This window comes from Athene cunicularia, assembly GCF_003259725.1.
Source record: "Athene cunicularia isolate RWA chromosome 8 unlocalized genomic scaffold, athCun1 chr8_part1, whole genome shotgun sequence".
In the NCBI taxonomy this organism is placed as follows: domain Eukaryota; kingdom Metazoa; phylum Chordata; class Aves; order Strigiformes; family Strigidae; genus Athene; species Athene cunicularia.
In genome coordinates, this window is record NW_020799109.1 from 23,500,989 (window position 1) to 23,513,920 (window position 12,932).

A 12,932-nucleotide genomic window follows, 5' to 3' on the forward strand; every position below is an offset into this window, starting at 1 on the left:
CATCAAAGAAAATCTGGTTTGGAAAAAGGAAAGAATCAGTCCAGGAAATATCTGTATTCTTCTGGCGTATCTGAGAAACATAATTGCCTGAGGATGGCAAGTAATTGCAATGCAAACCTGTGAAACTAGAATTACATTATATCTTATGGTAGGCATTGCGGTACCCCTGAAAGCCTACCCTCAGGTTAAGCAGGTACCAATTTATTCAAACCAAACTCAGAAGAGGAGAGAAATATTCACATCTATAATAAAAATCTGACTAAATCAAAGCTGCACTACTACTGCTGAAACAACCAGCAGTGCTCTGGTTAAGGCAGCTGACATTTCCATTTAAAAAAACAAGTTTTCTCCTTTCTGCACCCCCAGCCTCTCTTCCTTTTCTTATTTCATTCTGCAAGTGATGTTAGGTGAGCACCAGCTAGGCAAGCAGCATGGGTCTTCTAGTCCTGCACCTTGACTGCAGAAAGAAAAGTAGGCATGCACAAGGGGATGCATGAGTATCAGTATAAGACCATCCTTCACTTTATATGCAACCAGGTGGTTACTGGGGAGAGTAAAATAACTTGTGACAGTATCAAACCCCTATATATTACACATTCTCTTTGATGAAAGCTTAGGTATTGGATGATACCAGTGAAGCAGAAAGCAAATTCACACAATTCAGAAATGCTTATCCCAGCCATCTTACTGTCTTCTGTGATTTCTCAGTTTGCCAACCAGAAAGTATTTGCCATTTTGTAAACAAAAAACCCCATACTTCTGTTTTCCAGACTGCATAACAGGTAGATTCATATGTGTATACTGTCTTGAATTACTACAGAACTTACCACAACAATTGCTATACGACATTCAAATATTAACTTAGCAGAATTTTAACATCTATCAAAACACATTTGACTGCACTTAAGCTATGGCTTAAGCATTGCTTAGTGACTTGTAGTGTTTATTTGATGTACCATAAAGAATGAAAAAAAATATATTTAAACCACACACTTATCTATTAAAAGTACTTGAATTTTTTAAACTGAGCAATGGTCAACTTAAAAATCCACATTCTAATATTAGTCTTGTAGTTCAGCTGTAAATTACTCTAAAGCACCTCTTGAATAAAACTTACAGATTTTAATATGAATTGTATTTGCACGTTTTTTCCTTAATATGCATTTTAAAATGCAGATGTCATTACAAGACTCACAAAAAATCTGTATTAAGCAGTCTGTGCCAAGACAGCTTGCGAGAAAAAAAAATTTCCTGAATGATGCTAATGGAGATGACAATTTCCATTAAGATTCAAATCTATTATGAAGGCTGGGGAAAAAGCCTCACACACTTTCCAGTTTTTGCTAGTTAAACACGATGAGATTCTATCTAAATTCTTCAGCATGATAGGTACGAATAACATCTAAGACAAATTCCAGTAGATTGAGTTGATGAATATATATGAACATGGCAATAGAATCAGTTCCACAAGATGCCAATAATTCTGGGTTGTACTAATTGTATTAGTCAGATGATTACCTTCCATCCAGTCCCAACTCATGAGCGTGCTTCAAGCACTTCTCTGGATCAGAATGCAAAACCTTGCTGAATCAAGCCCTACATATAAAGGTATATAGGCCAAAACCTGCCAACCAACGTTTGAAACTACTTTTAGTGACGTGAAATATATATGGTCTGCTAAATAATAGGTTTTGGGAGGATTAGTTTGTTTGTTTGGGTTTGGGGAGGTGGTTGTGGTTATTTACACATTTTTAAATTGATAAAGCATTTCTATTAGTTATGACTTCCCCAGGTTGAATGTTGTTCATCATGATCCAGTGACATCAGAACAGGGTTCACTGATTGAGTCCTGAAGAGTTTGGAGAAGATTCAATCCTAACTGAAGCCAGAAAAAAAAAAAACAAACCACCAAACATATGACCTAAATCATACAACAGACAAAGAAGTTTTTATAATTATAATGATTAACTTATAGCCAAAAAAAAAGGAAAAAAAATCATGAAGACACACAGGAACAACAATTCAAGGCAGTGACGGATGCCTCCCAGTTGTTGTTCTATTAATATCCTGAAAGTTCTTCTATTTAACTCTATTTCCATTTATCCAATAATATCAGCAGTACACAGGATTCTAGTAAGAACAATTAAGAAAACAATCAAGAAAAATGAGACATCCTTTAATGCATTTATCTTAAAGTGAATGCAAGACAGCATTTTCAATCTGTTTATAGCTCTCAATTAAAAAGAAATTTCAGTAACAGTAGTGATGTGAATCACATGATACTGAGTTTTGCCATCAATATATACATTTTTCATGTACATAAAAAAACTGTGCTTAACTGACTTAAGAGGTCATCAAGAAGTTTAGGCCTGGTTCTGTTTTGCAGAGGTCTTTCTCTCCCCTATAAATCTAGTATTTGTAACTGGGTTTTGCCAGTATAGCTTTTAGTTCTGCTATGTTAGAGAAGCAGTGACTGAAAATTCACAGGACTTATCAAACTCACTGTTTATGTGCCAGACGCTCTCTTAAGTCCTACAGTTTCACTAGAAGGATTGCTATCAATGCTATGTTCTTGCAGATTTATTCACCAGGACTTTAATGCTGCAAGAATAAAACTTTACGCAACATAGAAACTACTGGCAATTTAAAACGGTTGTAGTAGACATTTATTTTGGGTAAAACACAAAGATATTATTTTGTTGTTGAAAAAGTTAAAAAGTTACAATAGTAATATATCAATAAGAATTTAGTATCTGGGACTAATGGAATATAGCCATTTGCTAAATGATACAATACCTGCCAAAATAAGCTATGTGCATCTCCTCTAATTAGTTCAATAGTGTCCCCAATCTGGATATGCAATGGTGGACCATCTTGAGCCGCTGGCTGTGGTATCCCATTGTAGTTTCGAATTACTTGCATTTTTGGTAAACCTGAATAAATAAACAAAATGTTAGTCAGCATATATTTTTAGTTAATGCAAATTTATAAAACCTGAAGACCACAAAAGCAAACAAATAGACACCATGTCTTTAATACGCACCTAAGGCACTAAGGCAGTGCCTTAGTATTGTACCATGTACAACCTAATAGGAAAGAACTATTTTGAAATAACATCTTTGTTCTCCCTTACTCTTGGTGTAGAGTGGATTTCATGTCTATGGAGGCTCTTTCCTCCACACATGCACTCCTGGTTCTGCATTAAGGTTCAAACATTAATTCTATCTTTGTAGTCCAAGGCAAAAATTGTGATGAACTAGTATTAAAGACTCAATATGGATAATCTCATCAGTTTTCTATCAGTAAACCCTACTGCTGATGTGAACGTGTCCAAAAGAATAAGGATGACAGTCTTTCAGGCTTCTTGTAAGACTTTTTCTTCTTTTTTTTCCTTTTTTTTTTTTTTTTTTTTTCAATATTTTTGGATATACATATCAAAGCCTGGATCAATTTAAGGTTTCATTTTCAAGACAAGAACTCCAGCTGCACACCAGTCCTTCCACGTCAACACTGGGTGCATCTAAACAGCTGATTTTTATTATTTTTTTTAAGGGAGAAATCCACTTTTTCAGATACAAGATATTCCCCCAAAGATTAGTCTGTCTGTACAAAGAATTAAATCACTATTTATAACTACAGTTCAAGAGCCTTCCATAAGCATGTATCAAATGGAGGGCAGAAAACTGGGTACTGTAACTCCGTGTTCTTATAACTATAATGGTATTTTAAAAAACAACAACAACAAAAAAAGCACTTAAAGTATTATGGACAGCTAGTGTATTGCACTAAAAGAGTGTGATGTGATATTACAAGAATATTTGAAATCAAGTGAAATACCACCCACTCTATATACAAACATAGTAAAGACTTAAAACCTTTTAGAAAAGCATTTTTTTCCTGCTTTTTATACTGCCAAGGAAAGCTTCACTTTAAGAGAAGCAATCTATTTTTAATTACTCTATCTTTAAATAAAACTTTATGTAATAATTTCCCTGTTTTTGACTGCACATGGGATGTTAAAAAAACACTGCAATTAAGGGGGCATATCCATTTATAAACTTAACCAGAAATTTTTTGGTTAAGTAAGATTCTGTAAGAATGTATATTTATTAATACAAATAGAAGTGAAAGCATGCAAAGTCAAGGTTGCTGGGCTGCTGTACTTAACCAGTTTCTTGCTGGAGAGTCATAATTAACTTAATTCTAATAAGAAAGGATCAGCAGGCCTACAAAGGACCTATTTCTATTGCAAGATCACTATGGTAATTTAGGTGGCAAGAAATACAAATATCCATGACCTTCTCTAAACTATATGAAACATGAGATTACCTTCAATAATTACTACTCTCTGTATTTAAGAATCCAAAGTGCTGATGAAACATTGAGCAAAGTAACACCAGATCCTATGTTACTCAACCCAAATGACACCCTAACTTTTACTATTTCTTCAAGTTATCTGGCATACTTAAAATGAGCACCTAATTATTAGTAAGCCATTATTCCACTTAGATAGATACTAGACTTTGCTTTATTTCTCAGCTGAAGGCTGTCATGCTTTCAAATATTGATTCAATATCAACAAATGTTGCATCTATCGTGTGGCAAATAGAAGGAATGCTGCATACAGTATCTCCTCAAAGCTGACAACTTTCTCCTAATGCAAAGGAACTCCCTCGTCACAACACAAATGATAGCTCTGCATATGTGGTAAACTGTAAGCATATGCTCATCTTGGAGACATACCTGGAAGTCAAAACAAATGCACAAAAATTATTCATGTTATGAAATCTTGTATCAGGTGATTTAGTTTATCACATTTCTAGTGTGTTGATATAATATACTTAAAACACCACTTTTGTATTGACAGCATCAGAACATAATCAAGAAATCTCATGCACTTTTCAGTACAAGTCCTAGGTTATTTTAAAGATACTGTACTGCTGAAAATATTAATTATAAACATGTGTAAAATGACTGTATTTCTTTTTTACTGGTAATTATGATTATTGGCATCTCTGAAAACCAGGCCAAGAGAACATGGGGAAAAAATAATAATAATAATAAAAAAAATCACACTGTCTCAACTAGCAGAATTATTCAAAAGGTAAAACAGAATTTATCATGTTAAAACATCATGCCTAGAATACTTGTATATAATTCAGTAAGCTTAATTCTGTAAAATCCTACAGTAATTTTGATTATAAAACTCCCTTGGCAGATACAATGTTGGAAGACTTGATCTAACACCTTGACATCACTAGAAATAATCCTATTCATTTAAATAGCCTTTCAGGTTAGGGTATTAGTCTTAACAGAGTTCATTATTTTGTTTGGATCACCTCTTAAAATTTCTTTGCCATAATGCCTACAGAAACTGTGACAACTGTGGTGTTGATGTGCTACAGCTGTTCTCTACTATAGTGACCAATAAATCTTATTCTTCTACTCTAATTTTACTACCTATTTTTATCTGATTGTTGTCTTTGGTCTACTTAGGAGTTCTTCATACTCAGTATTGTATTTGCTATGACTACACACTGCCTACCACAATATATGCACACTATCACTAGACCTACATAAACCAGCATCTGGAGGAAGAAGGATACATGGCTAGGATCCTCATACATTGCAGTAATACAGAAGATCATTGTGATTTCATTAATTACTGCATTACTTTCATTCACCCCCTCTAGTAATGATACTGTGTGCTATCTTCAAGGCCACTGATCAAAGATGCAGGTATAAACAAGGGAAATTATTTTCTGGTGCTAATTATTTTAGCACACATTAGATTTGACTCAGATTCTGAAAGTACTTTGTACCTCGAAGTACAACAAGTGAAGGTAAATTTATTCTCTAACAGGAGTGTCTGAGTCACAGAGAATATATTCATTTCAATATCAGCAATACCAGACAAGTGTAGACAGCCTGTACTGATCAAAGATACAGAAGCAGTGAACGTGCAACTAATGTGTTTTACTTGTTCTATGAAAAGATCATCAAAAGGACCTATCCCTGTTACATGATTTTAAACACTTTTTAAAAATCACTTTTCCCAGGAACAAAAGACTAAATAAAATCTTTGAATCAATCAATCAGAAACAAGCACATACTATTCTGGAATAGCTGTTCTTCCACAGATAAATGTTCTTCTCATAGAACTTTCCTGAAATCACCATTAAGCACGGAGGAAATAAATGAGGTACAGAAAAGTTATTAAAGAGTCAAAAAGCTCCAAACAGAATACTCAACTTGCTTTTCACCATGTAATTACAGATTTGATAATAGTAGCTCAAAAGCAGTTTAGCAGAATAACATTGAGATGCTGTACATTTAACTGGACAGATTCTGCTCAGCCCTTCACCTCCTAAATCTATACAAAATACACCGGGGTGTGATGGATAAGTCCCATTCATTATTATCACAGGAACCAGTTCATACTATCTTTCATCTGTTTAGGAAGCCTATCCTAAAACTAATTTGTTTGTTCCCATTGTTCATTTTAGAACTTCATTCTCTGAGCATTTAGAATCTTCTTTCCAGTGTAAATTAGTTCATGGCCAACTTATATCCACCTAGAGGCAACAGTCTGAATAGTTCTTTCCCCTGTCTGCATTTATCTTCATAATATAGTTAGAGAGAGCGATCATATTGCTTTTAACCTTTATTTTGCTATGCTCAACAAGCCAAGTTCTTTTAGCCTCCTCTCATAACAGAGCAATTCCTTTGAGGCAGTATACCAACTGCTTTACTGAACTTCAGGCAAGATTTGGAATATTTTCCTTGTCTACCTTCAAATTTCATTCTTAATTGGCACATGGATTCATCACAATATACTCATTAAGAATCCTGAGTACTTACTGTAATGTAATAATGCAGACAAGAAAAAGTGGTATGATACAGAAACCTGAAATGTTTTAAGTGTAATTATAGATTATTTCTGAAGAAATAGTAGAGAAACATTATTCATTAATGACTAAAAAGTGCAATATGATCAGCATTAGAGACAGTGCCATTATGATGTACATAGCTGCAGTACAGAGAGTATCTGACAACTGCAGAAAACTTCTGGAAAAATATCTGCCACAAAAATGTTTTTCATTAATATGTTTAAAAGCTGATAAAATTCTAACACAAGGGACAAGGTCAGGATTTCAGCCACGCGTTATTATAATTGTCAAAAATCTCATTGGCTTCCATGAGGTTAGATTTCCACATGACAGAAAGCTTTTATCAGGAAGCTTTCTAATTTAAAGATGGAAAACCTGCTTGGCAGTTTCCAACCTTGAAATCAAAAGGCAAACTGATCCAGTTATTCCACTAATAAATAGCTGAAATTCACTTAACTTGAAAACCAGGAAACCCCCCAAATTCCTAGAAAAGTCTTCATAGCCAAGCTCCAAATCACAGACCTAACACAAATTGATGATCTAAGCTTCAACTGTAGCTCATGAGAAAAGCAGAAAGCATACTAGCATCAGGGTTTACAAAGTACCAATTTGGCTACATTGTAGAAAAATAAAACCTTTTATAAACAATACCACACATTTGAGTATTTAATCTCATAGTTATGAGTCAAAGAAGGAGGTCACATTTTAGAATTAACATAGTACATAATAATAGTACATAATAAGTTAGAATACCCATTATATATATGAAATAAAAACATACAAACTACTTGTATTCCTTACAGCAGCTCTGCATTTATGAATGGCGCTGAATGATCCTCAGTTTCATGCAAAAATTCAAAAATGTTATTTTTTGCTAACAACATGCATAATGCATATCCTATGATGACCTCTATCTGTCAGAATTGATTCCAGCATCTCTTATTTCCAAGCAACACAGAATATGATTTACGCTTTGGTCAGGGATCATTTTAATATACAGAATAATGACATCAAGTCTGAACCAGGGTTCAAGAGTGAATCTGTTGACATACTATATACTGTTAGCAAAAAGACCTAAAACAGCTTTCTCTGCATTAAACAGCCATACCTATTTAATATGAGTCTTGAAGGAAGACTTTATTTTTCTCCAGGGAAAATATAGCCTAGTCACCAAATACTTATAACCCAATCCAAAACCCACTAATGTAGTAGAACAAAGCCTCCTTGATGACTTCATTAGGATTTGAATCTGAACAGAATTTTAGACTGACAAGGTCACCTCACAATGTTTCCAGAAACTCAGCCCAATGACATTTGCCTTTCCTATAGGAAATTAAATAAAGTCTCACTAATTCTGTCCTTTCTTTCACCGAGAGTGTTTTGGGTGTCTGTTTGGACACTCTGAACTTGCTTTAAACCTTTCTGTAGCTGTATTTTTGTAGCTACAAAAAAATTTTAAAAAAAAAAAAGGGAATACAGCTCTGCTGAGGGGCAGACTGGCATTTAGTGACTAATAAGCCTTCCATAACGAAGACCAGAAGAAATACTCTATCTCAAATCTCAGAGCAGGTGCATCTCCAGCCGTCTTCACCCTCCAACCAGGACATGAGGGCACAGTAACCCACAGCAGTATCTCATTGTCTCATTAAACATTTGAACAGCAACCCAAAGTGTCATCAAACATTTTAACAGAACAATCTAAAGACACACAGGAAAAGGAGATCTTGTATTTAAGTAAAGTGAAGAAATACAAAATTAGTATTTACACTATGGCAAAACAAGTTAAATTGTTAAAGTTTCAGATCAAGGAGCATACCTTCAGATACTAAAGTAACAAGTTGTGATAAAAAAAGAAAGAGGAAAACAGATGGGTTGATAAGGACAGCAGTGTGAATTGCAGGTGAACAGTTATACCCACAATCTGAGCATCCGTGACACAAAACACATCAGCTTTGACATCTTTTTTTGCAATATCTTGGTCTGATACTAATATTATTAAAAGCTAGTTAAAGGGAAGCTCTATTCTGAGCATGGACTAACAAAGTCCTTTGGCATTCTCTGTATGTTCTTCAAATCAGCTCTGCTAGCTTCAGCATTTAAAATTCTTGTTCCTAATGATTTCGTTGCAGAATTAACAGTAATCTGGATTCTCCTCTCTTGCATTTTTCAAGAGAGCTGCTTGTTAATTCCTAATGAGTGTCATCTATTTCCACAACCAGTGGAAGTCGATAGCTTTGTACAGTCACTGCCAAAGGCAAAACATACCTAGAAGTCCTTCTCAGCTGGTGAGGAGGCACAAGAAAAGCAACGCTACATTATCGCGTTCAAAAACCCATTCCATTTCTGGGGCTATTAATGACATGAGAGTAAATAGGTGGGGTTTTTTTACTTTTAGGCCAAGTACTTATGACACAAATTTCAGAACATGGAACATACCAACACTGTCTTTTAAGTGCACTCTTCAGAGTGACAATGATTTAAATAATTACTATTGGGCAAAATTAATACAATGAATAAGCACATAGACATACCTCAAAGAAGATATTTTAATTGAACTTTTAATTCTCCCAGTCTTAAGTCATTATTTTTCTAAGTCATCATAATTAAAAGTTCTAATTTTAGATATTGCTTATAAGCTCTATATTCAGGCAAGATGACCGAAATGCTGACACTGCCTAAGAATCAGCTTCGAGTATTCCACTTGTTTGTCTTCTTAGCTTTTTTGTGTTTGAGTACTGTTCAATAAAGTCCCAATATTTTTCATATGACTAACCACAACCCCTGAGTTTGCTACTTGATTCAATTTTAAGTCTAAAAACTTCAGAAGGCTGATTAGTAAAACACTTAACAGTACCATGAGCCTTGTTCAACTGTTTAATCTTCTGCCTATACAGGCATATAACTACAGCAGCCCTAGCAGGGCTTTCTTCCATAAACAGAGAACTCGCAAGTACTCGGAGTGGGCAAAAATCTTTACTACCTCATAATTCAGATTACAAATTTGTAATGCACTCCACATCTGATAAACATTCACATTTCTCTTCCACTTCCACAGAAGCAGAATATTTAAAGACCATCATCCTATGAGACAAGTAAAACTACTGAAGAACTTTTTCCTTTTTTTTAGTCCTAGCCTTGCTTTCTGTGCCTGTCTTCACTCAACTGTTCCTACCATTGTACCTCCTTAAAAACTTTACCGAAGCAGCATACAGGATTCCCTCCAGTCCTTTACCACCTGTCAAATCTTCTATAATTATTCAAAGACTCGATTTTCCACCATTTCTCTTTAATGCTGCATATATATATATATATATATATATATATATATATATATATGCATGCTGTATTCTTGGCAGAGACCTCTGCAAAAATGGTCATCCATCAACTAAAATGAAGATGTGTGGGAGGAAAAATCTGTCTGCTAACAGTCTGATCAACAACTTATCAGAAACACAAACCCACCACAACTTAGGAAGTCCTTTCACTTCTTCAGGTTTTTGTAGACCTGAAGCAAAAAGCCCCCTGATAATTAGGTGTATCTCCATTTTCCAGTGAAGATCCACAGAATACTACTACATGGAACTACACTGCAGAACATAGTAGGAGCTCATTACAAGAAAAATGACAAGTCTAGACATGTTACTCAATTTACATGGTTGCATTTTTGAAATTGTGTGACTTCTGAAATATTTCTATACAGATGTTAGGGGTTTTTTTGTTTACATTAGTCTGTTTCCCTTAAAGAATGATGCATAGACAGACCTTTCTCTGCTCTGAACATCAGTATTTGACTTAGTTCAGATGTTTTTTCAGCAAAGATATTTGAGGATAACTCTCTCTTTATGCTTAGTGCAACAGAAGCAGCATTAATAAAATCAGCATCATGGGAACACAGACACTCACTGAGTTAAAGTTTTCAGGTCTTCCAAGCCAAAGCCAAACTTAATGTTCAGCTTAGGGCTCCTATAAATGCAGCTAACATTTATTTTGATCAGAAATAAACAATTTAGCTAAGAAAATTCAGATTCCAAATGGAATTCTCAGAATTTAATTTCTTATTTAGAAAAATAACTCCAACAGAAGGCATTTTCTTTCTTACCTCCTAAACAGGGACATTTGGCACATCGTGACATTCATTTTAAAGAATCTGGAAGCTCACCTCTATGCAAGAAAAAACAGGCACTGCAGAAATGCTTCTGAACATCCATGTTTTTAAAAATAAGAAGAGAAAGCCATAAGGGCTGTCTTTGGGAAAGGAATGAACCTATCATTATTTAGATGACCAATAACCATTTGTCTCTCATGCCCTTAAGGGTGGTACTCCTCACAACTCGCACAGATTCACTCCTCAGGTTTAAATTTTTTTTCTTTCTCAAAACAGAACAGAAGGAAAAGAAACTGTGAAGATTTTGGGAAGTCAAGGGACAATATGTTACAACAGAGCAAAAGCCATCTGAAAATTAGTTAAGTACACTACAGAAAGAATCTACCGACATACAAATGCCAACTCATTCCTGTTTGCACAGCATTTTCAGAAGCTGTCCTAGGCATCATTCAAACACTCAGTCTTCTCTTAAAATATATACATTAGTCTTTATTGCTGCAGTTACATATGGATGTACAAAGGAACCCACTTTCAGAAAGTCAGGTACCAAGTACTAAAAAGATCAAGTACCACTAGCTCCAGCTGCACTTGTCAAATTTTTTAATTTTTTTTTTTTATTTAAGCTTGACACAGGAACTTTAGCACATTAATTTAGAAAACCTGGACATGCCCTAGATGGATAACTGTGGATTGCAAGTGCAAGAAAGGACGTTTAAAATAATAGAAATTTCATGTGCAATTCCAAAATTATGTCTTATTATTTATACTCAAACCAACTACTTGGCATTTAAAGTGTTGATGTCTGAAGTTTGTCCTCTTCAGAAAAGAGGATCCTCTCCAGGACTGCAGTGAAAGACAGCAGAAGAGAGCTAGGAAAGCCACTGATTTTATAATGTACATAGCTACATACATTTTGCAATAGATTAGAATGAAGGCCTTGATTTCCTTTTCACAGCATGCCTTCCTCCAAACAAGTGTTAAGGACAAGCTCTCATGTTTTGTACAATTCTAACTTCAAATGCTTATTCAGGCAACTAGTCCTTCCTTGCGGTGACATAGGCAGCTATTTTTGTGAGAGAAAGGGATTTTGGAATTGTCTAGATTGACAAGAATCTCAGCAACAAACATTAGAAATAGCTGAGTACTAAATGTCTTGTTATGTGAAAAAACAATAAAGAATAATCAAGTTTCAAAACCAGTTTTCATTAGTTTTGACAAAGTAACAAAATGTAGTCTAGTGGGTGAACTGGGTATATCAATTTTTAAAACAGTGTTGCCTCAGAACTAAGAATCTTCGTTATTTTCTTTAAAATTGAGCAAACTAGTGTTCTGGCGTATGAATTAAACAGTGTGATACACAAGGTGCTTTTTATAAAGGCATAAGGTATGAAATTTAACCAGAGATAATTATCACATCTTTTAATGTGGTACCATAGACAGGCATGGCATTCTAGAATGTGTATTTGTTCAAACAAGTACCTGCCCTGAGGAGCTAACAACTTACATTGGGCAGAAATTATAGATGATCTATGAAGGTGTGTCGAAGACAGTAGCAGATTATGTACAGCAAAAGGCTCTGAAAAACAGGGGCAAAACTTGAAAGATAAAAATCCATTATTCTACAGAAGTAACTACTTTAAGGTATGTTTTTAATACTACACTCAGAGATGATCCTGCAGCAAGCAGTAAGAGAAAAAAGGCTTGAGAATAAGAGCCCCACTTTGGAAACTGAATTTAATTCTGCAAAATGTCATGAATCTTGTGGAGGACCTAGGCATTTTTCTGTTGTTGAGCATTCACAGACTAAATAATCTTGAAAATAACTTGCTCAATTAAGTATAAACAAATATAAACTTTGTCCTTTCTAAAAAATAAATATACTGCAGTCAGAATATGATAGTCAAATCTCACCTGTAATATGCCTAAAAGCATGGCAT

At 34.7% G+C, this 12,932-nt stretch overlaps 1 protein-coding gene across 2 annotated transcripts in view; it reads right to left on the reverse strand.

Annotated features, from left to right (window-relative positions):
- VAV3 (vav guanine nucleotide exchange factor 3) overlaps nt 1-12,932 on the reverse strand; it is a 143,270-nt gene that overhangs the window by 32,247 nt on the left and 98,091 nt on the right. For both annotated transcript variants that reach the window (XM_026854234.1, XM_026854233.1), the window contains exon 20: nt 2,797-2,933. In XM_026854234.1, coding sequence (XP_026710035.1) covers nt 2,797-2,933 — 137 coding nt within the window. The remainder of the gene's footprint in view (nt 1-2,796; nt 2,934-12,932) is intronic.